Source organism: Naegleria fowleri, assembly GCF_008403515.1.
Source record: "Naegleria fowleri strain ATCC 30894 chromosome Unknown tig43, whole genome shotgun sequence".
Taxonomy (NCBI): domain Eukaryota; phylum Heterolobosea; class Eutetramitea; order Acrasida; family Naegleriidae; genus Naegleria; species Naegleria fowleri.
In genome coordinates this window covers 288,849-313,790 of record NW_025407975.1, presented here as the reverse complement: position 1 = coordinate 313,790, position 24,942 = coordinate 288,849, and the positions used below count along the sequence as shown (strand labels likewise).

The 24,942-nt window shown below is 36.9% G+C and overlaps 14 protein-coding genes across 14 annotated transcripts in view; 9 read left to right on the top strand and 5 right to left on the bottom strand.

Annotated features, from left to right (window-relative positions):
• Positions 1 to 2: 2 nt before the first annotated feature.
• Positions 3 to 1,383, bottom strand: FDP41_005118 (uncharacterized protein; the record flags this gene model as incomplete). Its single annotated transcript, XM_044708608.1, has 2 exons — positions 3 to 955; positions 1,032 to 1,383. The coding sequence occupies 2 exons, from the start codon at positions 1,381 to 1,383 to the stop codon at positions 3 to 5; spliced, it is 1,305 nt and encodes a 434-aa protein (XP_044560504.1).
• Positions 1,384 to 1,533: 150 nt separating this feature from the next.
• Positions 1,534 to 2,220, top strand: FDP41_005117 (uncharacterized protein; the record flags this gene model as incomplete). Its single annotated transcript, XM_044708607.1, has 2 exons — positions 1,534 to 1,966; positions 2,033 to 2,220. The coding sequence occupies 2 exons, from the start codon at positions 1,534 to 1,536 to the stop codon at positions 2,218 to 2,220; spliced, it is 621 nt and encodes a 206-aa protein (XP_044560503.1).
• Positions 2,221 to 2,237: 17 nt separating this feature from the next.
• Positions 2,238 to 3,638, bottom strand: FDP41_005116 (uncharacterized protein; the record flags this gene model as incomplete). The annotated part of the gene is made up of 1 exon (XM_044708606.1): positions 2,238 to 3,638. The coding sequence occupies one exon, from the start codon at positions 3,636 to 3,638 to the stop codon at positions 2,238 to 2,240; it is 1,401 nt and encodes a 466-aa protein (XP_044560502.1).
• A 277-nt stretch (positions 3,639 to 3,915) lies between these two features.
• Positions 3,916 to 5,349, top strand: FDP41_005115 (uncharacterized protein; the record flags this gene model as incomplete). Its single annotated transcript, XM_044708605.1, has 2 exons — positions 3,916 to 5,208; positions 5,266 to 5,349. 2 exons carry the CDS (start codon positions 3,916 to 3,918, stop codon positions 5,347 to 5,349), a joined length of 1,377 nt encoding a protein of 458 aa, XP_044560501.1.
• A 2,479-nt stretch (positions 5,350 to 7,828) lies between these two features.
• FDP41_005114 (uncharacterized protein) lies at positions 7,829 to 8,293 on the top strand (the record flags this gene model as incomplete). Its single annotated transcript, XM_044708604.1, has 1 exon — positions 7,829 to 8,293. One exon carries the CDS (start codon positions 7,829 to 7,831, stop codon positions 8,291 to 8,293), a length of 465 nt encoding a protein of 154 aa, XP_044560500.1.
• Positions 8,294 to 9,266: 973 nt separating this feature from the next.
• FDP41_005113 (uncharacterized protein) lies at positions 9,267 to 11,026 on the bottom strand (the record flags this gene model as incomplete). Its single annotated transcript, XM_044708603.1, has 3 exons — positions 9,267 to 10,450; positions 10,507 to 10,695; positions 10,750 to 11,026. The coding sequence occupies 3 exons, from the start codon at positions 11,024 to 11,026 to the stop codon at positions 9,267 to 9,269; spliced, it is 1,650 nt and encodes a 549-aa protein (XP_044560499.1).
• A 171-nt stretch (positions 11,027 to 11,197) lies between these two features.
• On the top strand, positions 11,198 to 12,936 carry FDP41_005112 (uncharacterized protein; the record flags this gene model as incomplete). Its single annotated transcript, XM_044708602.1, has 2 exons — positions 11,198 to 11,260; positions 11,338 to 12,936. 2 exons carry the CDS (start codon positions 11,198 to 11,200, stop codon positions 12,934 to 12,936), a joined length of 1,662 nt encoding a protein of 553 aa, XP_044560498.1.
• Position 12,937: 1 nt separating this feature from the next.
• Positions 12,938 to 14,743, bottom strand: FDP41_005111 (uncharacterized protein; the record flags this gene model as incomplete). Its single annotated transcript, XM_044708601.1, has 3 exons — positions 12,938 to 14,004; positions 14,119 to 14,199; positions 14,257 to 14,743. The coding sequence occupies 3 exons, from the start codon at positions 14,741 to 14,743 to the stop codon at positions 12,938 to 12,940; spliced, it is 1,635 nt and encodes a 544-aa protein (XP_044560497.1).
• A 286-nt stretch (positions 14,744 to 15,029) lies between these two features.
• Positions 15,030 to 16,703, top strand: FDP41_005110 (uncharacterized protein; the record flags this gene model as incomplete). The annotated part of the gene is made up of 1 exon (XM_044708600.1): positions 15,030 to 16,703. One exon carries the CDS (start codon positions 15,030 to 15,032, stop codon positions 16,701 to 16,703), a length of 1,674 nt encoding a protein of 557 aa, XP_044560496.1.
• Positions 16,704 to 16,807: 104 nt separating this feature from the next.
• FDP41_005109 (uncharacterized protein) lies at positions 16,808 to 17,449 on the top strand (the record flags this gene model as incomplete). The annotated part of the gene is made up of 1 exon (XM_044708598.1): positions 16,808 to 17,449. The coding sequence occupies one exon, from the start codon at positions 16,808 to 16,810 to the stop codon at positions 17,447 to 17,449; it is 642 nt and encodes a 213-aa protein (XP_044560495.1).
• Positions 17,450 to 17,766: 317 nt separating this feature from the next.
• FDP41_005108 (uncharacterized protein) lies at positions 17,767 to 20,601 on the bottom strand (the record flags this gene model as incomplete). Its single annotated transcript, XM_044708597.1, has 4 exons — positions 17,767 to 19,548; positions 19,651 to 19,797; positions 19,873 to 20,406; positions 20,494 to 20,601. 4 exons carry the CDS (start codon positions 20,599 to 20,601, stop codon positions 17,767 to 17,769), a joined length of 2,571 nt encoding a protein of 856 aa, XP_044560494.1.
• A 354-nt stretch (positions 20,602 to 20,955) lies between these two features.
• Positions 20,956 to 22,869, top strand: FDP41_005107 (uncharacterized protein; the record flags this gene model as incomplete). Its single annotated transcript, XM_044708596.1, has 1 exon — positions 20,956 to 22,869. The coding sequence occupies one exon, from the start codon at positions 20,956 to 20,958 to the stop codon at positions 22,867 to 22,869; it is 1,914 nt and encodes a 637-aa protein (XP_044560493.1).
• Positions 22,870 to 24,175: 1,306 nt separating this feature from the next.
• On the top strand, positions 24,176 to 24,799 carry FDP41_005106 (uncharacterized protein; the record flags this gene model as incomplete). The annotated part of the gene is made up of 1 exon (XM_044708595.1): positions 24,176 to 24,799. The coding sequence occupies one exon, from the start codon at positions 24,176 to 24,178 to the stop codon at positions 24,797 to 24,799; it is 624 nt and encodes a 207-aa protein (XP_044560492.1).
• Positions 24,800 to 24,840: 41 nt separating this feature from the next.
• Positions 24,841 to 24,942, top strand: part of FDP41_005105 (uncharacterized protein) — a gene marked incomplete at both ends in the record, with an annotated part of 786 nt that continues 684 nt past the window's right edge. The window contains one exon of the mRNA XM_044708594.1: positions 24,841 to 24,942. This exon is cut by the window's right edge and continues 684 nt beyond it. Within this exon, the coding sequence (XP_044560491.1) occupies positions 24,841 to 24,942 (102 nt within the window).

Below are 24,942 nucleotides of genomic sequence, written 5' to 3'. Positions count from 1 at the left end.
ATTTATTCCTCCTCTTCTTCTTGTCCATCCCACACAAGTTTTTGGGTCACCGCTGAGGCATAAATAAACTCTGGAGTTTGGAAGGCAGTATCAGGGAGTTTCAACTTCTTCAATTCTTCTTTCAATTCATCCAATTTAGGATTGTCTCCAATGACAATTAGAGTGTCGAGGTCTTCTCCTCCTTCGACTTTTGATTTGAGAGTGTCAAGATCTATGACATTGCCTTCCCCAAGCTCAATAAGTTGATATTGAATTTCTGCATTGTTTGTTTCTGGAGCGATATAAAAATTGAGATTTTGAAATATTGGTTTTTCTAAGGCTCTCTGTTGTGCCTCTACTAAATCATGCTCGCATGATGGTACATAATCTTTTTCGTTCAAGAACCCATTTTTACGCTCCGAAGCTCGCAACCATTCCGAAGTAACAATGTAACAACCACGAATAATTCCAGCCATTGTTTTCAGTGTTCTTTTGTATTCCTCACAAACAATATGTGTGACTTGCGACAAGTCCTTAATATCCATCTTAACTTGGCCCTTTAGGACTGTTACCATTTCAGTCAATTCCTTCAGGTTCTTGACACTCGAGAAGGTAACGACCACATTCTCGCACTCGCTAAATATGTCGTCAGAAGATGACGATGTCTTACGCTTTTTCTTTTTCTGAGTTTTTGTACTGGTATATGAAATGTTATCTTCCGTGTCAATGTCGACTTCTGCATATTTCTTCTCAAGATTGGCATAATCAATTTTTTCCTTGTTCTTTAATCTGCCACTTCTTCTTTGACCATTTCCGCCATAGAAACTTGTTGTGACAAAGTTAGAATCAGAGTCATCATCAGAATCGTCCTTGTTTCTTCTGCTATAATACTTTTTTCGTTTTTTCTCTTCTTCTTTTTGTCTCAATTTTTCTTCACGAATGAGTCTTTCTTGTTCCTTTCTTAATCTCTGCTGTTCTTTTTCAATTTTAGAATAATTGTACGTTTGTTTTGGCTTAGTAGAAAGTCTAGAAGATCTTCTTGTTTCGGTCACCTCTAATGATTTTCTTTTCTTTGTGGAAGAAAAAATTTTGTGTTGTTTCACTTTCGGATTTTGGTAAAAGACCCTTCTCAAGACCGAGATTTGCCAATAACATTTTGTTTCTTTCAGTATTTCTTTTTCTCTCCTCCTCATATGAGTTATTTGCATTGGGAATTTCAACGTCATCATCCTCTTCATGATCCTTGTAAGTTTCTTCCTCATCACTCGCCTCCACTTCGGAATCGCTTTCTTTCATATTCACTTGTGGTCTTTTGAACAACTCGGGAGAAGGATCCGTATTGGATGTGGATGTTGATGATGGTTTTAAAAAAAGCAAAGGAGAAGTTGATTCATCTTCGGTCATTTTTTTTTTGAAAGTTTTTTTCTTCCATCAATCTTTGGAAAGCGGGAAACGGTTTTGGTGGTTGGAAAGCGCGGGCAAGGCAAACGGTTCGTAACAAATCCCTCCTTAGAAATTCAATAAAAAAATATTGAAACAACAATAACAACGAGAATGGAATTTGATGCACGACGACAAATACAAAAGACCCTCGCACTGATAAAACCAGAAGCAGTTGCGAAGGGATATGTAGAGGAAATCATGGAGCGAATTATTGATGAGGGATTTACAATTTTGAGGTGGGACAAAATGCATTTATCTGAGGAAAAGGTACAAATGTTTTATAGAGAGCACGAGGGAAAGGAATTCTTTCCCACGTTAGTAGAATACATTTCTAGTGGACCATTGATCGTTTTAGTTTTGGCAAAATACAATGCTATTCAAGCATGGAGAGAATTGATTGGACCTACGGATGTTGAATTAGCGAAAATAACAAAGCCAAGATGTTTAAGAGCATTGTATGGAACCAACAAAACATACAATGCTTGTCATGGTAGTTCCGATCCTGAGAGTGCTCGGAGAGAAATTAAATTCTTCTACCCCAACAGTAAGTTTTAATTTTCAATTGATATATTAAAATTATTTCGATTTCTCGGGAATTGACCAAAAATAGTAAACACTGACCCAATACTCACAAATATTGAGGGAAATACATATATCCAGGACCATCTTCAATCCTATCTCATAGAAGGTTTAACAAAATTAGCAAAAGAGAAACCAAAAAATCCTGTCGAATGGTTGGCACGATGGATTCTTGATAACAATCCAAACAAGCCTTTAGTAGAAGCAGTCGAAGAATAATTAATTCTATTTTATTATTACAGCGATTGAATTTTCTTTTCTAGTTCTAATATTATATCGCTCTTTTCATTGTATATACCCGATTTCAAAAGTCTAGCTTTTTCCCTAAGTAAACGATTCACTTCCTTACTTCGTTCATCTTCCTTAAATTGTTGTGAGGGTGATGTGTTCGAAAAAGTCTGTGCATCCAATGAAATATCTTGCGTTTCATTATTCGAACTGTCCATGTCACCACCTTCATAGGAGCGATCAAGATGTGGTGACTCTTGTTTTGAAGTTGCATTCCCTCTCTTCTTTCTTGGAGGAGTCGTAGAAGTATTCCTTGAGTCCTCACCAGAAGAGAAAGTGCTGGAAGAGGATGTATTGAGGTGTTTTTCTTGTTGTTGATGTTCGACCTTGTTTTGTTGTTCTCGTTCCTCTTTTTTGAGAAGATCAGCTATCAAATTTTTCAGAGCACTAATTTCATCTTCTTGCTGTTTCTCTGACGGTCGTCCAACTTGGCTCGATACTTGATGGTGACTAATGACGTTAGAGTCAAAATAAGAAGGATTTGAAGGATAATTATTTGAATTCATCATCATTGGATAATTAGAAGAATTAAAAGGGGTGCCGAATGGATATTGAAAGGGAAAAGAGGGATTGGAGGTAGGTGTGACTTGTTGCAATTGATGTAAGGCCATTACTTGTTGATGAAGTTTCCTTAACTCTGATTCGTGTTTTTTCTTGATCCTTTGTAATTCCTCAGTCACTTTTTTCCATTGCAGCTTGTAGCTCTGTTTAGAGTTGGTGGTTTCATGAAGTTTGGATTCCAAAGATTCATTCTCTACTTGCAGTTTAGTTATCTTTTCATTGAGCTCCATAACATCATGTGAGAGTTGTTGATCTATTCTTTTCTGTAATTCTTGATTTTTGAGAGTTTCCAGTTGCAATCGATGTTGGAAGGATTCCTTCTCCATTTTGATGACATGTTCCATATGTTCCAGTTTACGAGCAAAATCACTTTCAAGCTCTGTTTTTCTTCGTCTCAGCTCTTGTTCCACTTGTATTAGTTGTTTCTCTCTCTTATCCAGTTCTTCTAATGCTTGTGTATATTTGGTTTCTTTTTGTTTGAGTAATTCTTTTTGTTCCGCAAGTTGCTTTTCCTTCTTTGAGTATTCGTTCTTGAGAGCTTCCTCCACTTTCTGAAGGTGAAGCTTTTCTTTTTGTTCCAATTGTTTCTTGTACACTTGTTTTTCTCTCTTCTTCCAAAGCTCCAATTCCCACGCTGCTTTATATTCGGGTGTATTTCGGATGAGTTCTTTGGCAAGCAATTGTTGTTGCTCTTCATTGAGAGCCGATAAATCCACATTTCCGTTGCTACTAGTACCGGATTCGTTTGTATTATTTTCAATGTATGACTTGCCACTATTGCTCATCATTTCCGATTTTATAAAAATATATTTTCAAAAGGATGTCCTTAATCTTGAAAACACGACAATTTTTTTAATTGATTTTTTGTACCAAATTTTGGCGGGAAAGTGCAATCCATTTTAACAAAGAAAGGATTTCACTGGTTGTTTCAATAATAAAAGGTTAGAGCCCAATAATAAATTCTCTTGCTGGTTCGAAATTTGACATCGAATGCATCATACTTTTTCGGAAAATTTTCAATTCTTGCTTGAATTGTGAACGATCCAAAAGAAACCGTTCAAAAAAATGGGAAATTCAAACTCTCTTCCTTTTGTGCTGCGACCCGAATTCATTGTACCCGTATTGATAGTCATTTTAGTTTTTGTTTTATGTGTTTTATTATTGGTCTATAGATTTATCACACGAAGAAGGAGAAGAGATGGCAACTCGGAACCTCTTTGGTTGCTCGCGACTGGAGGATTATTTAGAAAATCATCCCGACACTCTCAAAGTTTAAACGATGAAGTCGAGGAAACATTGCCTTTGGCCAGTAGCAAAAATTTGAGTGGTTACTATAATCAACCTCATCATCATCATCAGCAAGATGAAAATTCATCATGGCTGGAAGGCTTCTCTAATTTATTCACGCCTCGTTCCTCGAAACGAACAGGGGAACATTCGGAGGAGAATTTTACAGTATCTTCTGAGCTGTTATTCCAAGTAAAACTTTTCTTGAGAACAACGGATTATGAGCTTGTAGAAAAGAAGGAAATATTGAAACTATTGCTCGATTCAAAGAAAACACATACCAAGAATACTCCTTTCAAAACATTTGTGTTTTGTGAGCATGTGTCATCCAAAAACACTCTAGCAACAGTGATTTGCACGAGTACTATGAATCAACCATTCTCATTAATGACCGATTTAACATGCAAGAGAGCATTCTTGCAATTTATGACAGGCCTTGGTCAATTATCGCCGTATATTCTTAATGTCATACATATTGATTTAGATGGGCAAGGAAAATGTTTTACTCTTGTTCCTCATATGAGTGAAGGTTCTTTATTTGATTTGTTGGAGAAAACAAAGCGAGAAAATCCAAACATACAATCTTTTATGGATCCAGATAGCATTAGCCAACTTTCTGGTCAAATATTGTGTGCCTTAAAAGCACTTCAACTCATAGGAGTGGAATTTACCCATCTATCAACAAAGAATATCTTGATCGAAAAGGCCAATGATATTTCTTCCAGTGTACCTTATACCTGCAAATTAAGTTGTTTAGAGGATCAATTTTTACTTTTTTCAAGAAATACCTTTTCGAATTCAGCCAAGAATGTTGTAGAAGCATTTGGATTTGTTCTATACGAAATGTGTACAGGTATACCTTGCAAAGCTGCTACAGACATTAATTTGGACAGAGTATTATATGCTTCCTTCAGGAAAATTTTGCATGACATTTTTCCATTCTCACTCACTCATGAAAGTTCTTCCAGTTCTCAAACGCAGATTCCAAACGTTACATTAGATCAACTATTGAATGATGAAGCATTCTATTGCGATCCAAATGTTCTTGCCTCTATGAAAAATCAAGAAGTGGTAAGTTTGACTTTTTTACGAGTGCGACTTCTCGTTTATTCATGTATTCTTTTTTAGCAAATGGGATCTGGGTTAAAAGCACTGCTTGAAAAGCTTCACCAATACCAAACACAAACGAAAAGAGTCCAAATCACACACTAGACATCACAATTGTGGTACCACAGATAGTTTCGACTGAATCGATCAAGGAAACAATAGAAAATGGTCTTGATTTGATGGCCACAGACCCGACCTCAAGCAAGCTCATTTGCAGTGATGATGAGAGAATGTGTTGTTGCATTCGCCTTAACGTAGCCCATTGTCACAGTTAGACTGAAGAATTTTTAAAGCAATACTTTCTCCCTCAAACTCATGACGTGATGCCTGCACGGATTTCCTGCTTCGTGACTTGGATGAATTTGGATTCTTCAGTGAGGTTGCCTTAATTTTTGTTTCAAGAACAAAAGATCTTTTGAATGGTTTATTTCGCTAAAGAGAAAGCTTTGTTGATTATTCTTCTTCATCTTCTTCTTTCTCGAACAACATCATTTCATCAGCCATTGGAATTCCTTCGCAATTCTGTCTACCAACGCATCAGTAGAAGTACTATAACAAGGAACAAAAGGGAATATATTGCATGTGGTTTGGAGATAGGTTTGTTTTGGTACACACTTGGTATATCTACGATAACAAACATCGTTACATGCTCTGTAGACCATCTGATGATAATTGTTCAACAAAGAACATTATTCAAAATTGAGATGAAATCGTTCATCACCATTAAATATCAACGTACAGTATTTGTTGGAGATTGACAATGACCAATTCTTTTTCTACAAACAAATACAATATGGGCAGAAAGACATTCAGGATTGATGTTGTCAGGAGAGGCAGCAAACTTTGCAATCTCTGTGCATGTTGTATTCTCATAATATGAAATTGCTTTTTCTTCAACAGAGAACTCAATCATGGGACAACATGAAAATATATGTTTCACACATGTACCTGCTTGTACTTTGACAGTGCTAACCAAGCAAAAAGCGAAGGTAAGCAGCAGCAATAAAAGTAGTACTGCTGTTGCTGGATTCTTCTTCTGGAAGGACATTTTTTTCTTGACGTTTTTTAACAATGTGGTGATTCAATTCCAAATTTGAGCTCTTCTTTCTCATACTGGAACATGTTTCACTACGACCGGATGTTCGATCCACAGAAGCAAGTCCATATCATGTTCCTGCTTGTGGTGAGGTGAGTGGTAATTTCATTTTCCAAAGAATGTTGCGAACAATTTTCTTTATAAAGAAACAATATTTACAGATTGGTTTTACTGAGCTCTCATAATATTATCTATCAGACATTACTAGATTCCAATACAATCATGACACCTTAATGATGTTTGTCCGAGTTTTCCAAATAAGCATCATGATAACAATATTGCATTCTTGCTTGATATAATTCATCATTGTACTCCCTTACATAACCATTGCATTTGACAGCTTCTATCACCAATTCAGGATCTTTCTGCAATTCTTCACTCGCTACATACTTTAACGCCTATCCATTATTCTTCACTGCTTCTAAGATGATTTCCTTATCATTTAAAAAACGAAAGTATTGAGATGTCACAACGGAAAGACAGTTGATTTTGATTGCTTGTAATATAAATTCCTTGTCATTGGCAATTCCCAAGGGCACAACATCGAGAAAACCATTCTTTATAACTCTTAATAATATTTGTTTGTAAAAAAGCTCTGGAGATGCATTTCTCAAAGAACCATCAAGATTTAAAGCAAATTGCTTGTCATGTTTAAGTTCTGAGGAAATGTAATCCCATGACCATGACGCCAAATTGTTTTTCTGAGGTGCTGCTGTCACTTGTCATTTGTTGAACCACTTTCAACACAAACTCTCGATCCCCTCGCAATTGTGTGGATGCGTATTCCAATCCATAACCATACTTTTTAATGTAATCCAAAATAAATTCCTTGTCATTCATAAACTCAACAGGAAAGAACTTTTTAAATTTCAATTCACGATTTTCGAGCCATTTCTTCTTTCCTTCTTGTTGTAATAAGAATTTCTTTTTCAGTGATATTTCCCATCTACGAAGATTCTCAAAATTCTCACCATGAGTTTTTCGAGAAAAATCACAAATGATCAATTTTACATTTTCTTTCTTGTAGTGATGAAGTTTTGTGATCGATCCATTAATATCTTTTGTTTCTTGTTCTTTTCATAATCTTTTTCATTCACATCATCACCTTGTTTGATCAATGAATTATCGAGAGTGGATTCTGATTGGCGATGAAGTGATGAATGAAGGTGACTGTGATCACGTTTTGACATTTTTCTAAGGATGTCACATTTCACAAGAGATCATTCACAAATGGAGAGAACAACCCTTTGAATAAATTCTTCACTAAATGGACCTTATTAATTTCACTGTAATGGTGTAAGGACCATGCACATCCGTTCATCATTTGAAAAAACACAAAATGGAATTCATCTTGATCCCATGACTAAGGTCTGATTTTTCAAAAATTGGCCAAATTTGAAATGCTACTTTCAAAAACGTGACACACAAAAAAATCACAACACACCCCAACAGATACACTCCTTCAACAACAACAACAACAACAACAACATGAACACCATGGATGTACTGAAACTGAAAATTAAAGCAGATAGAATCGTCGATTGTATCATTTTTTCACAACGAATGTCAAAATCATGGAAATTTCCATCCTTCCTTTTAAATGACGAACAGATGCTTGCCGATTATTTCCAACCCGCAAAAGAAGAATTTCTTTCATTACATCCCGATGAGAGAAGAATGATGGTGGAATGGTATGAACAACAATTAGGTCAAGAAATTGTTCCACTCTATGATGGAGAATTTTCTGAAGATCAACATCATTCTTCTCCTCCAAAATGTAACTTTCTAAAGTTAAGCCAAAATGATTCCATTCTGTATCGTCACGTGGTGTCAGATTTTATGAGAAAGGTATTTGCAAACACAGTGAGTGAGGAGGAGAAGGATCGAGTCGAAATGGCCTTTTTGAATGATCCTCAATTACTTCAAAAAACAATTGAAGAAAATACCAAATAACAGGATGATGAGTCTTCCAAATATGGTGAAACAACCAAGTTTCCTTGAATCTCCTTACAAGTTTCTTTCTCATATTCTGATTCGAACTCACACATTCCATATTTGGATTCAACAAATAAAATTTGAATAAAAAATGTCTTTGAATTTGCCTTCAGCTGCTTCTTCCGATCATGAGGTTGAAGATCGTTTATTGTCGGTACAATCAAGAAGTAAATCTCGAACCAATGTAATGGGAGATGATCATCGTGGTGGTGTTTGGCATGAACATGCAGGAGGAAATTTATCAAGTACTACCACGACATCTATACAACCCGAATCACCCATTTCCGAAACCTATTCAAGTGTATTATTTTCATCATCATCTTCAAAATCAATTATGAATAATGATCAACATAATTTACCTCCTTTGAGCCGTATTCTGGATCGATTATGGAACTCATCAATGATTTTTAAGATTGGATTTTTGTTAACCGTAGTATTTATGCAGATCGTGTTTTATCAATTTTATGTCAAAAAGACATTATCTAACCCATCAATCGAATACAAAAGAAAAAGTTTTTACAGCCATCTCACAAAGGATACACTAACGCAAGAAATGTTATTAAATAGTCCAAGCCGCTACTTTGTTTTGGGAAATGCAGAAAAGCGTCACAAAGATTACGATATTGCAAAATGTGTGATTGAGTCTTTAATGAAACAATTTAAACTGACAACACTAGAGGCTAGAAGCTTCAATAATTACAACGAATTTGCAAGCGGAGTTCGTGATTTGAAGGATAAATTTACGTCCAATTCATTAATGAAGTCTTTCTGGAATGAAAAACATGTGTCGCCCTATATTGTTGTAGAAAATAACTCAAATTATATCGAAATTGGTTCTATGGACAACTTTTTAGACTTTCTTTCCAAGTACTACAGACTCGGCAAGGACACTGGTATTGTACAAGAGTGTGCAAAACTTTATAATACAAAATTATAATGAGCTACAGAGATCTTCAATCAGAAAATAATCTCTGTTCTTTCGTTGATCTTGCAACTTTTCTTGTTTGGCCTTTTCAATGAGAAGCCTTAGCCGCTCGTTGTTACGACGAATTTCCTCTTGTCGTTGTTCCAATCTGTACATGGCTGCAATTAAGGCATCATTTCTAGATGAAATTTCCTCATAAGAATTTAGAACTTGTTGTTGTTCGATGCATAATTGATGTTGCAAGGTACGATTTTCTTGATATAATTCAAGATTTTGAAGAACCATCTCTCTACAGGTGTGTTTTGTGAAATTTTCCACCCTGAACTTTTCAGGTAGTGTTTCACCATCGTTGTTGTTGTTGTTGTTCATACCTTGTGATGTATTTCTTTTTTTGTTTGGTGTGGAGGGCACATTTTCGAGATTGTCATTTGCTTCCTCAGAATGCTCCGTCTTTGTCGTTTTCACCCCTCTCTTTTTAGAGGAGGGTGTCATGTGATCCGTTCCAGACTCTATTTCATGAGGAACTTTGCTTGATTTCAAAAACTTGGCTGCCATCTCATGCAATTTACCTTTAGCAATTAACTCATCTTTGTCCAATCCTTTTGCTTTAAGTTTTTGTAAGAGTGGCTTCCATATTCTTCTTCTTGCGTTAATGAACCAATTATTGACCTGTGTGAGAGTTAGTGAAGTCTCGGTTGCAAGGGCATCTTTTTCAGCATCTGATGGATAAGGATGATTAAAATTATCAAACAACCATTTCTGCAAACAGTCAACTGACGACTTGGGAAGATTACCTCTACCGATGACAGTTGATGGTGTTGGAAGACCGTTCGGTAGAGAGCCAACAATATTTGTTCTGGTCACGTTTGCATTGTTAGGATTGATTCTGATCTTTGGAAGAAGTTTTACCTCTCCAGAATTGTTTGATGTATTATCTTTGCAGGATTTTGGCGTTTGGGATGAAGAGGACGATGCTTTTTCTTCCTTGATTCTTTCTTTTTGGCCAGGTTCAACTTTAGGTTTCCAAATTCGTATTCTCGAGTTGACAAACCATGTGTTGATTTGGTTCATTGTTAATTTAGTGGTTTTACAAAGCTCTTCCTTTTCCTCTTCAGATGGGTATGGATGGTCGAAATGCTTTTCAAGCCACTCCATCAAGATATCGCGAGCATGTTTTGGAATATTAAATCCTTTTGACAAGCGACAGGATTCAAAAAATTAAGAGAACTTTGAAGGGACAACTTACTTTTTGACTTGTCCTTTGATTTGGCGGTGTTGAATGACAAGTCTTTGTCATTGAACACTATACGCTCGTCGGTTTGATCTTTTGCTATTGGAGAAGCCTCCTCTTCCAGCATTTCAAACACACTGTCATCACTACTATTGCTCTGATCGGTGCCTTCATCCAGATATGGTACATCATTCACTTCATCATCTAATGATCATGATTCAAAACTCATTCATCTTTGTAATCATCGCCACGACTTACCTTCATGAGTTTCCTTATCGGAAACAGCCTCAATCATCACAGCATCCTCAACATTCTTAAATTTTGGTTTTCTCTCTCTCTTTGGATATCTCTTTTCAAGGCGCTCCTCAATGGCTCCTTCATCGGCTTGTGTACCACCGCCACCTAATAATAGGTGACTTTCATCACGCTTAATCGAGTACAAGTCTTGTTGTTCTTGTTGTTGATGATTTTGAGAAAGATGACTCCCATTGCTCGGAGAGGATGATTTTCTTTTCTCAGCCTTTCGTTTGTTCATTTTTGGGAGTTTTTTTTGCAAGTGTTGTTCATCATCCGCCAAGCCTTTATTCCAGCCCGACACTTTAATGGTGGCATTTGAAGGTGATGAGCAGCAGCCTTACTGTTGGTTTGTTATTGCGAGGCCTCACAGTGGTTGGCTTGAGTCATCAAAAGGCACACCATAAAAAATATGAATAAGGAACTATACGCTCCGTTAGATGTTCATGAAGTGCTTGCAGCCACTAAGGGATTGGTAAGTATCCAGAGTTTCAACGTTCATGAATGATGATTCTTGCTTCTATGAAAATAAATTGTTATATTTCTATACAGAGTGTGGAGGCTAACATTGTTGTTACCTTGTATGAATGTTTACAACATGAATCGGAGTGGACCTATACGGGAAAGTGGGGAGTGTTGTATTTTGGAAAGGACATGATCAATAATACCTTTCAACTCATGATGCTTAGTGTTGAGAGTAAGCAACTTATTTGGAGTCATGAGTGCTACGAAAAGTTTCAAATGGATGTCCTTAATGATCACTTTATCAGCTTTGAAAGTGATGATAGAATTATTGGGTTAAATTTGGAGATGAATAGCACGACATCAGCCTCCAAGTTTGTGAGTATCGTTAATGGGCGTACGAATTCTAGTAGTAGTAGTTGTGCCGGTAGCAGTCGGTCATCAAGCCAAGAGAATATTTCTTCATCCAACGGCAGTTCTTCCAATCTCTCTCCAACCACCAAGCAGCAACAGCCCAAGAAGGCAAAAGGGAATGATGAGGCAAGAACCTCGAGTGTATTTGGAGGGTTCGGATCCATGTTTAAGAAAGGAATGGATACGGTCGGGTCTATGTTCAAAAAGAAGGAGGAGAAAGGAGCAGGAGACCAACAAGATCAAGATTTGAGAAGGCCATTAAGGGAATCCATTCGTATTGGTGAAGTTAAAAACTTTAAGAATGTCGCCCATGTTGGAATCAATCAAGACACTGGTAAATTTGAAATGACAGGTCTACCTCCAGAACTCATGGAGATGATGGGAGGTTTGGGCCTCTCTCCAGAACAAGCTGAAGATCCAGAAACGCAAAAGAAGCTTGTCAAATACATGCACAAATACGAACGTAAAGTGGCCAAGGAACGAATGATGGAAGAGCAATACCAAATGGCACAAGAACAACAACATCAAATGGAGGAACCATCCACACTGATTCCCCCTCCACCACCAATTTATGGTGAGAGCGATCCAAGTGACAGTGTGCCACTAACCGTACTTACTCCATCTTACGATGCTGATGATAGTTATGTTTCTATCCCTCCACCTCCCCCATTACCACAAGGACAAGGAAATGTTCCTCCACCTCCTCCCTTAGTCAAGAACCAAGCATCAATTCCTCCTCCTCCACCCCCACCGCCATTGAATGGAACTAGTACAACAGCATCAATTCCACCACCTCCTCCCCTAATTCAAGAAAAGGCAATTTCACTTCAAGGAAATATTCCTCCACCTCCATATCAAGCGACTCCACCACCACCACCAATCATTGAAAGTGATGGCAGCTTTGATAATGAGACGTCATCAAACATTCCACCTCCTCCACCAACCATGATCAATGCAGGATCTGTTCCACCTCCTCCACCTTTGATTCATAGCTCTGAAAACAGCGCTGGGCATCCAACAACAAGACCCAACAGACCTGTTTCTGTTGTTGTGACTGAGGAAAAAAAGCCAGAGCTTCCATCGAAACCTGCGGATTTTCTTGCTGAAATTAAAACCTTCGCGAGGGACTCGCTGAAAAATTCTCCACCTCCAGACATTACCAAGTTCACACCACAGGAAAAAGAAGGATTCAAGAAGTACCTTATGGATAAGTTTTCCAAAGCAAGATTGCATGAAGTCTCTGATTCTGAATCTGAATCGGATGATGATTGGTAATTTAATTTGATTTGACTCTTGTTGACTCGGTATTTTCCTCAATGTAATGTTCTTGTTCCTTAACATAATCATCAGGAAGGCCATATCGGTGTCTCATTAGGAAATTGGGGTTGGAGCCTGCTGTCAATTGTAAAATAATGCATGGAAGAATTATAAATTCATACTTTCCAAAAATCCACGCAATGAAAATGGGCCCTAAAAAGTTTTCAATCACTTTCTCAACTTCTTGACGTGTCGCTCTTGATTTTAGCTTAGATCTGTAATTGTATTCCAAATGACCATACAATCCTTTCTTGTATTCCAAATAGTCAACACCTGTCACAGATAATGCCAACAAGGATACTACAATTGTTGAACGAAGAGAGTTCTTGAGTGCAAGCTTGTTCAAATTAATATCTGGTATTGGTGGTAGTTTGCTAATTCTAAGTCTGTATCTAAGGTAGGCGTAACCAAATGTAAGGAAAGGCAGAGCCATGTTATTTGAAAGATACCTCGCCCATTCGAAATCTTTCAAATATTTGTCCATAATTTTATCGTGTTTTGAGATGGATTCGTCGTCATATTTTGATGTTCTAATCAGTGTCGCACAGTTATATGTATTCATATGAGAAAGCCTTTCATTGTCACTTGTTGACTTTTTCAAATTGTAAGAAAGCTGCAGCAAGTTCTCAATCCTCTTCTCTGTCAACTGGCTTCGTGTATCCTTATTGGATAATAAATTATATAATATGGTCGTGTAATGATTCTGTAACTTTTCGTTCGATTTAAAATTTAGATTGGACCAAACATGAAATTTTTCCAGAAGATGTGGATGAGTGGCCTCAACAGAACTAAATAATTTAAGTAAAGCGACCGCCCATTCCTTTTCATTGTCATCTAGAGATGTATCAGTATCCAAAATGTCCATTACTTTGAAAAAACAATACGAATCCTTGAAAATCACTTTTGCTAATGATCGATCTAAACACATCTGAAATAAGAGTTGCAATGCATATTTTCTATTCGAAGTAGAGAGAGCATTCTCAATGTCCTTTAAATGGTGTTCCTTTAATTTATGCAAGGCGTATACTAATTAGCAGATGTTTAAATTGTGAATGCATTGAAAGGTGGCATAACAGAGTGCATAAATTGTGTGAATGTTTTCGTTGTGAATATCAATAATATTGATCAAAAATTACATACAGCTCAATGGAAGAGCAGCTAATTTCTGCAAATTTAATTCACCATTTTCATCAAACATGATCTTTTCCAAAACAATGTCGGCTGTTAATGCAACGTGTCATAGTAAGAATGAATTCACAAAATATTAGAAAAACATACATGAAAGAAGGGCAGAAATAATAGCATATGAATATCCAAGAATCAATAATGCAACCACAAGATATAAAGTGGGATATTTTCTCAAGGGATCCTTTGCAGTAAAATCTTCTTGTCCTCTAAATTTTATAGAAGAAAGTATGAGACTCAACATGGTAATATCTTCGGAAGAATCGGAACTTGTTGTTTTTGGCTTACCATCCTCTGCAGAAGGTGATGTTGTTGTGGATGACGACGACAACGTTAAAGATGAAAGAGAGAAGTGCCTTCTCGTGGCGATATTATTTCCTCCCATCATCATCATCACAATAGAAGAGGAAAAAATACGTTCATCCTCGTGCGACTTTCGTAGAAAGAATGAGAGAGGTTCACGTTGATGTTTCAAGTTGAGTGATGATAATGTTGGAAACAATAATAATAATTTAGATTTCTTATTGTGAGGGCTGCCCAATTTCATGAGAGCGGAAGTGATTTGTTTGCTATTCATCATTTTTTATCGTCCGATTCAAATCATCAACTCCGAGAAACGTTTCTTCATCATTTATATATCGTGATGATCATCATGTATACATTCACAATCAGATGCCAACCAACGAGGAGTCCTTTCTCCAAACAAACAAAAAACCCTTTCACTTTTTGGTGGAATCTGCTCTTTCCTCTTTTTCAACGAATTTTCCATATTTTCAGAGAAGAGCCAATTCCAATAAAAACCAGACCAACACGAGAAGAAATGTCAAATCAACAACAAAACAAATCAAGCAACAACAACAACAAGAATGACCGTTTCCGATCGCCCAGAAAGAACTCACAAACTTCCATGCTATTTGGAAGACTACATTGTCGGTGATTTTGATTTGAGAAAGAATTACGAGAAGGAAATTAAGAAGCGTGAAGCTCAAAAGAAGAAGAAGAAGACTTTGACAACAACCTCTTCATCAACAAGAAGCTTCTCCTCATCATCATCATCTATCACCACCAGCTCTTCCTCTCTCAAAGCCAAGAGTACCAGTACTGAAAAGACCACTGCCAAGAGAAGGGAAAAAGCAAAACTAGATACCAAGAAGAAGAAAGACTCGATCAAGAAATCCATCCGAAGCTCCAAATCATCATCATCATCATCCTTCTTCTCTTCCACCTCAACCGCATTCACATCTTCTGTTGTGGTTACTCCTTACAATGATTTCAAAAATCCCAAATATAAGGTTTATACCTCTCCATCCGAAGCTAAAACAAAACTCTTGGAAAAGACACCCGGAAACAAAATGTTCTCAGGCAGAGAGGATGCTACCAAGTGGGCCATATCTTCTTTGGCCAATACTAACAATTCCAGATATGGAGGATTGAGTATTAATGATTTACTGACAGGTTGTTACTATGTGCCTGGAAATAATCACAAATTGCAAAGTGACTCAGATCATGTTCCACCTGTTCAGATTTGTTTCAGTTTTGATACGACTGGATCCATGTATTCTTATTTGGATAACTTGAAATTCAAGTTGCAAACGATATGTCAACAATTAATGAATGACATTAGAGGTTTAGAAATTGCAGTGATTTGTCATGGTGACTATCAAGATGCAAGAGGAAAATATGCCATTTCAAAATTGGATTTCACAACAGATATTGAACAAATTACTTCATTTGTACAATCTGTAGAAAGAACTTCTGGTTATGACACGGATGAATGTTATGAAGCAGTTCTGAAAGAAGCTCAGGCCATGTCTTGGGTTCCAGTTGAAAATACCTACACCATTCGTTCACTTGTTGTGATTGGTGATGCAAGTCCTCATAAACCTAGTGAATGGTTTGGAATTGATTGGAAAGAAGAAGCCAAGAAGTTATTCGATGATTACCATATTAAGGTTCACTCTGTGAAATGTGGTAACATGTTCGGCTCTCAAGAATTTTACCAAACCATTGCTTCTGAAACTGGTGGAAGTGTCTATCATTTAGATAACTTTGAAAAGACCGTCGAAATGTTTTGTGGATTGATCTATCGTGAAGCCACAGAGCACAACATGATGGATCCAACCATGCAAGCTCACATCAATAATGCTGCAAGTGGAGAAGTGACACTTGTCAAACCAACAGCAGTAGCACCTTCTTCTTCCTCAATGGATGCAATGGTCGATGATGACACTGTTACTCCAAGATCTGATGATGCTACTTCTCTGGGAGGCTATGTTGTAACTGATGCTGATATTTTGAAGATTCATAATGCAATTCATAGTAGAGATTCTACAGTGACTATTAATGGAATGACATTTGGTATACAAATGAATGACAGTTCATGTCGATACGTGAGAGTGGATGGAGTTGTGTACATTGAACAAAACAAGGAAAAGAAGACAAAGTACGCCAAGATGGCTTTGGAAGGCAAGAAAATTACTTGGATTTGCCACTCAGGAAATTGGGGTCTTATTGTAGACGATTCTATCCAAAAGCGATAATAGAATATGTTTGCATTTAAAATCACACATGTAAATAAATTGTTCAACAGTACACTTCAAAGTGAATCTAAGCGCTTAATTGTTAATATTTTGTAAAACAAAAAATGATCAACACTTGTTCTTCCTCGTCATCAAACCAACTCGGATCCAATGCTCCTTTTCCACCATCACAACATCAATTTCATGAAATTACAGATCAACAAGGATACAATGCATTTCCGATTCATGTCGCGAATAGAGCATTCAACATTGAAGAAACCTACCATACAGAAGTTGTTCGGATTGTATTCGCGGATAAAATTGTTTTTATTATTTCACAATTAGATGCACTTGCAGGCACTATCATTAAAGCAGAAAAAGACAACTCCAATGCTTTAACAATGACTGTTTCTCAAAATTATGACGATGATTATGATGATGATTTCAGTCAACTTCCTGAACCCACATATTCTGTGAGAACATTATTTGGCAAAAGAGCTCCATCGCTCGAAAGTGATGAAAGCTTTCTTGATGTTGAAACAATTTTTGCACGGTTACTAATTGAAGAATTATATAAACCAAAACAACAACGATCAAACATGCAAATTCCTGATTTGATGGAACCACCCATGCCAATGACAGTCCTTGAAAAACCATTAATTATTTGTCTTACTTTTTCTAAAGAATTCCAAAATAGACTGAAACAACCTAAAATTGGCAAATTAGCCATGAAGCAGTTGATTGATTGTGTTGTCAATAAAATTTAGTTCTAAGTGTCCATAATCTTTACTTGAGGACAAGCTTGAAGGTCCTTACTATAATAATGGTGATTAATTGTTTTCAAGTGTATGTGTGAAGTGTTTATTGAACTATGGGTGATGACTGATTACATGTGAGGTAATCGATTCAAAAGGTTGGGTGGAGTGTGAACGTGGATGGGAGTGCATAAATTATTTGATGATTGGTGAAAAGGATAGTCATGTGGTAGTGGTGAGTGTAAAGGTGGATGGTGAAAGATGGTGGTGGGATAAAGTGGCAATGGTCACGGAAAAGTGTTATAATGAATGTTCTCTGAGGTTCAATCTTAGAAAAGTGAAATCTTCTTGAGACTCTTCTTTGCCTTGTTTCCTCGTTGTTTCGTTTCTTGATCTTGTGAGTTGCAAGCATCTTCAATCATATTTTTGATAAATTCATGTTGCAAAGAGTGCTTGATCTTCATTTCATACACGTTTGCCAAGTCACCAACAATGGAAACAGCATTCTTGAAAACCTCTTGATCGGTATTTGGATCTTCAAAAACGACTTTCACAAAGGACAACAAAGGATCTACATATGGAATAAATGCTTGAGGATTTTCCTTCTTAAAACCAAGTAAAATACCAATGTAAGCTTCCAATACATTCTCTCTAAGCAAATTCAAATACGAAACCATTTCTTCACTTGATGTGTCCACTTGTGCTTCACATGCTTGAATAAGAACGTTCCCGGCAAATGCCAAATACTTTTCAAATCTTGCTCCAATAGCCAAAGCAATATCGCCGAAAGAGGCAATGATATTTGGCTTCACGTTTCTGTGCAACTCGTTGGTTTGTAAATTCTTCAGCAATTGCTCCATAATGGCATCAGTGTAATTGAACAGCTTTTCTCTCAAAGCAATACACAAATCTCCAATAATATTGACCGAAACGACACAAATTTGCTCATATTGATAGGTTTGTAATCCTCTGAGAAGAAATGGTAAAAAGTGTGGCATGTATCTATCAAAATCTTGTGAAAGAGCAGAGGCAACTGCACCAACAGCAAGGAAGGCTTCTTCATGTACATTGACACTCTTTGAGTCAAAGATCTTCAACAAGAATGTCATAATTCTGTCTGCGTGTTTCACAATTCTGAATTCAAGCTTTCTAGCTGCAACTTGGAGAGATCCGCACATTAATCCTTGAATAAGACAAACCTCTTCGGTTTGAGGAAGTGTAAGGGTATGTTCAAGTCTGTTCAACAACTCTGCAACAATCATGTCCAAGATTTCAAATGTATCTCTAGCAGCGCTGTGAACAAGAGCTGACAATGCTTCGTAAGCATTAATTCTGAGATTATACTCACTAGAGTCTTCTCTGAGAGTAGAAGCCAAAAGCATTTCGGCCAATGTCTTGAAATAGGGTGATAAAGGATAAGTTTGTTTTTCGTCACCACCCTCGGGCGATAGTGCTTCAGCAATGTGCAAGATGGTCCAACATGCCTTACTGCAAATACGTGCCTCGTCGTTCACCGCAACACTAAGCGCTTTCAAAACATTTTCCAAGTGGTGATCAATCAAAGGATCAGGGTGGAATTCAGCAATTCTTCCCAATGCGAAAACAGATGTATCCTTCACAAGAAGTACTGGATCAGAAACATGGGCAAGAAGGAATGGCATAGCTCTATTGATGAGATCGTTCATTCGGTCTCCTTGTCTTGGTCCGTCCAAAATAGCAGAAAATGCCAAAGTAGCTGCTTCCTTAAAGTGCCAATCTTGGTTGTTAATATTGTTAGAAACGAATGGCATAATTTCGTTAACAATACTTTCTCCAGTTACTAACGCCATAGCGGCAATACAGTTGCTAGCGTAATTGCTCACACACATATCGCCGTCTTCTTGGTATTCACTTTGTCTTACAAGACATTGTGTCATGAGGTTAACCAATGGAGAGAGAGCTTGTGAAATGATGTTGTAACATTCTCTGTCTGGAGTAATGTTATTCTCTTGAGCAATTTCCATTTCTTCTAAAATGATGGCCTCAGTTTCGGCAAGTGAAGTCCAGAATTCAATAGCTTGGAGTTGAACATCTTCATGTTCATTTGGATCTGTTAAAGCTTTAGTTGTAATCTGTAAGGAAAGGGAACGTGGTGCGTGTTCAAAGTGAATGTTCACGAAACAAAGTAGGATGATGAATATGAATGATCTACGAAAAAGCGATAGAGTACTTACAGTAAATATAGCTTCCATGTATGGTTTCAGCTTGTCGTAGTACAAATATCCAATCTTTACCAAACATTCAAATGCAACTCGTCTAATTCTAGCATCAGGGCTTTGTGTGGATTGGCATACGGTTTCCATAATATAATTTCTTTCCGACTATTGTGTGTTCACAAGTATGAATGAAAAGGATTAAATCTCGTAACCGTGTTCAAGAAAATATAAATTACTTACATCTCTCTCAAAGTTTTCTTGAACAAAGACAAGACAATTCACCAATGCTTCGGTAGCTGCCAATTTGATATCATTATTCGTTGTTTCTCTCATTCCTTGAATAACTGCTGTAAGAATTTGATTTGTATTATGTTTGAGAGCAGGAGCTCGGCACATATCACACAGAAAACCAATGGCCATTAAACTAGATTGAATACCAAAAACTGATTGTGGTTCTGAAATGTTCTTTAAGATGGCATCAATAACATTCAACCATTGATTGTTTACTAAATCTACGGAAGCAAATTCAGCAAGCACTTGAGCAGCTGTTTTTCTTGCTTCGATGGCTGATGAGTGGAGCGTGAGGAGAACTTTGTTTCTGATTTGTGTCTTTGTTTCTTCGTCTTGTCTCATCCACTGATGTTCTAATAATGCTTTCTTTTGTGGATCCCTGGACTCGAGAACGTTTTTCAATTGAAGACCGGCCAACTGTCTGAGATGGTTTGGTTTTGTTTCATCGGCAAGCTCAGATACCAACAAAATCATAAATTTAGGCTAATGATAGAATATAGATAGAGAATTATCAATATTGAAAGTGGTTACTAAAATTACTACCACGTGATGATAATGAGTACTACTTACCAAATCATTGACTTTTAAATTCTCCAGCATTTGTTCGGCTTGTGCACGAGCTTGATTGTCATTGGAGGCAAGCACCACCAAAAGTTGGCTGAAATCTGCGGCGTTCATGATGATGGATTGTGTATGTGGTGTGATGAGGAAGATAAAAAATTCAGAAGAGGAGGCGAGAAAGGATAGAACCCGTAGAGTATCGTGCAGCAGCCAGAGTCAGGCTTTTTCTTATTTTTTTGCAGGATGAATTGGCGCGCTCGGTATGCTTCATCTTCCGAAAATTTTTGGAATGACAATTTCAAAGGACTCACTTTCAAATTACCTTTTTCACATCATTTAGATCATGTTAAGAGCAATTAACTCATGAAGCATTTCCTGTCTGGTTCCTTGGGTTGTCTTTTTCAAAGGAGAGAATTTCGTTCCACGTCTTTCCGACAAGTTCAAAATTTTGGGCGAGTGTTTGAAAAAAAAATGAGCAAAAAGCAAAAGGCCTCCCTCAGCAAGAAGAAGAATCTCGCCAAGGACACTAATCAACCAGGAACTAAAAGCAGTGATGCTGTTGTTGGTGGTGCCACAAATTCCGACTCCAACAACAATATTCAAACCCAACAACAACAACATTCAAAGAAGAAGACTCCAAACAAACAAACTACTCCATCAGCAAACTCTTCCGAAGTCGCGAAAGGAGCCTCAACAACAAGTACTCCATCTCTCTCTTCCCAAGAACAAGCGAAACATCGAGAGAATGTCATCCGACTCACCAAGGACTTGGCTGCCACAGATGAAGGTATTAGAACGAGTGCTACAGGTAGATTTATTCCCTTCTTGAAGGACGCACCATTCAACAAGTTGGATTTGGAAACAAACTTTGTGGATTTCAGAAAATTATGGAAGGGTGGTCTGTATGGTTTTTGGTTATGTGATGGTGAATTTAAACAACACGAGATGGGACAATTATTGGCGGAATGCATTCACAGCGTAAAGGGTACAAGTGAAAATCCTCATGAATTACCCATTGCCTTTCTGAGAGCGTTCTTTGACGAATTGTTTGAAACATGGCCAAGGCTTGATAGATACCGAATGGACAAGTATTTAATGTTAGTAAGAAAGGTCATGCAACAAGCATTTGTCTGCTTGAACAAAACTTTCCATTACAAACCAGAAGTGGTTGAAGAATTTATTGATTTTATTCTTGAAGATGGAGTTTTTAACAATGAGGAGCGAAATTTGCTCTCTTCTTTACAGATTCATGTTGCAGAATTATTCTTCTTAGAGTTGGTTCAATATGGTGGACCTCAAGTGGAAGATGACAGCGACTATCATTTGAATGAGGATGCCCTAATGAAATTCATTACATTCTTTGTGAAAAATTTAGCAGAAACAAAGAATAATAGTATTATCAAAACTTATAGGGAAGATATGTTTGATTTGTTGCTTGAATATCAAATCACACAATATGGTAATAACGAAGAAGAGAGTGCTGACAATGATGAAATGCAAGATGAAGAGGGCTCCCATGAGGAAAATGGCCAAGATGAGGATGTAAATGAAGAAGATGCAAATGAAGATGATGACGACGAAGACGATGATTTACCTGTTGATGAATTTGGTAGAACAAGACATATTGTAAAGGATAGACCACTTCCAATTAACATTGAACGAATTGTGAAAGAGTTTGAAAAATATATTGAGGGATATGAGCATTCTGATGTTTGTAAGGAGTATTACGAGAAATTCAAGATTAGAATTATCACTCTCGATGATCTGTATTCAGAGTTGGAACAAGTGTCATCAGGTAACAATGGTACCTCAACTTCTGAAAAGAAAGATCCATCGAACAAGAACGTCAAAGATTCACCAACTTCTCAGCGACAAAACTCACAAACAAAGGAATCCAAAAAGACACAAAAAGACTCAAAACAACCACAAAAGAAAGAAAGCCAAAAACAAGAGAAAAAACCTGCTACCAAAAAGCAATTAGAACAGAAAGCAGCACCTGTGGCTGAGGATAAAATGAGTGACAGAATGAATGAATCTTCCGACAAACAAGAAACAACTCCAAAACAACAAGAGGAACAACAAAATGAGAAAACAACACCAAAGAAAGATGATCAATCCTCTGACAAATCGCAACACAAGCTTGAAAAAATTAAGAATATGAAAAAGAAGCTTGCTGAGCTCGCAGCTGCAAAGGAAGAGAAGAAAGTGAAAATTGACCTTAATAAGAACCAAGTTAAAACATTTTCCAAGAAAGACATTGTTCCAAGTGTACCAGTGGATTTAACCTTTTCACCAACAAAAGGTTTATTGAAGAGAAAGCAGTCGAATGAGCACTCTCCATCATCTTTGAACTCGTCAGAGCAAAAAGTTAAAAAGAGAAAATAAAAAAAATTTTGATTCCATTGATGACGGGTTTGATGATATGTTGTTTGATTAAAACTTCAAGATGGGTAGCTAGAAAATTACCCACTTGCTAAATCATCATGATGGTCACACCATGCACTTTTAAATAATTCCTCCGATGTTACTGTTTAGAAATTCCATTCCTTTCCGATACATTTTTTCTCTAATGGTTTGTCTTTTCTTGCTATCTCCAATCATTTGGTCTGCCATTTCGAATTCTTCTCTTATTCTTCTTCTAAAATATTCCTTGTTAGTGTATTGAAGAGATTCATTTCCTTTCCGAAGAATTTTTCGGTAAAGGGACAAAACATCTCGTTTTGAAATGGGCATTTTTTTGGGGATACTTTCTACCGAGAGGTGGCGAAAAGAAGAGGGGTGAAGAAGAAGAGACCGATTTATGGGCGTTATAAAGCCTCTTTAATGGAAAGCAAAAATACAGGTGGTCCAGCAACAGACAAGACTCATACCATGCTATTTGCGGTTTGTTTAATGAATTAATGTGAACAAGATCAAGCAAATGAATGCTTCAACACATCTATGGGTGATGAAAGTTGAGAAGCAAGGAAATGAAAGAGCCTCTCTTCATCAACAAGAAATGGAAAAGATGAAAGAACAGTTCAAGAAGGAACTTGAGAAGCAAGAGAATGAAAAAACTAAGAAGCTCGGTTCAGTCCCATTAGTCATTCCAAATTCCAAAGCATGTTCCTTGTTTCATTAGTGGTTCCAAAATTCATAAAAATTAAAACATTCCTTTAAGCTTGGGATGTTTCAAAGGTATTGGGTGGTTTCAAAGATTCAGGGGCGTTTCAAAGAATCCGAAACATTCCAAATCAGCTTCTTTTCAACTTAGCTTGGGAGTTTCAACTTCAAAAAAATATCATAAGACGCTGTGAGATTGAGGGAAATCGAGGTCAAAAAATTGGTGGCCAATGAATGGAAGGTATTGCATGAAGAGCTGCCAATTATTCAGAAATCAAAAGGTAGAAAGGATATCAAGGATATTCCTACAATGAATAGAATTAAAGAAATAGTCCGCCAAAGAATTGGATATGTTGCTACATTCATCTTCTTACATACTGTTGGTACTATCTGTGGATGGTTAGAAGGTCCTTATCGTAATGTGGGCAAAATCTTATTAATTCTTTACATGTTACTTGAAAATGAAACATTCGGATCCTTAAATGAGAGGAGAATTATCGCAAGGTCTACAATATGGAGAATTCATCACACAATTTTCGTTGAATTTCATGACCAACTTAATGAATGGGCTGACACTTGTTTGCAAAGAATGTTTTCAAATCCTATTATTCGATGTCTTACTGGTATAATTGAAAACGAAAAAGGCTTCAAGGATGGAACCACTTTTTTAGATGGTCATGATACACGCATTGAATATAGTAATTTAGCCAAATATCCTAAAAGGGAGTATTGGAGTTACAAATATAAAGATTCTGGATTAAGAACTCAAGTATTGATGGATAATCAAGAATTAGCAATTGCTATTTCGAAATCCCTACCATGTGCTCCTAATACAGACATTGGTATGTTCAAGCAAATGGAGAGAATCCCAAAACTATTAGATCCTAGTGTGGATGTATTGTATTTTGATGGTGGTTATTTCTTGGGAATTCCTGATTATATTGAAAAATTGCAAGAAAAAGGATATGATTTTGATGAGTCAAATTTCAGAACTCCAATTAGAAAACCAAGAAATCAAGATCTAACATACAGTGAAGCACAATATAATGAAGAATTTGGTGCTTTTCGTGGTATGATTGAAACATTATTCTCTCATATTGGTGAGAAATTCAAATTTTTCAATCCTCATTCAGTTGCTAAAATGAGTGGAGATTTGGAAAATGTGTGGAATTTAAAATTGCATTTGTGTTGTTTGACATTCATAGATTCGTAGAAAAATATAATATTCAAGTATTAGATCACCACAAGGAATGGATGCGTTCAGACTTTGATTTTCCTATAGAAAAGCCAAAATTATTAAGACCCTCTGTTAATGTTGTCCGTCAAAAAGAATATGCAGAGGAAAAAAGAAAAGCT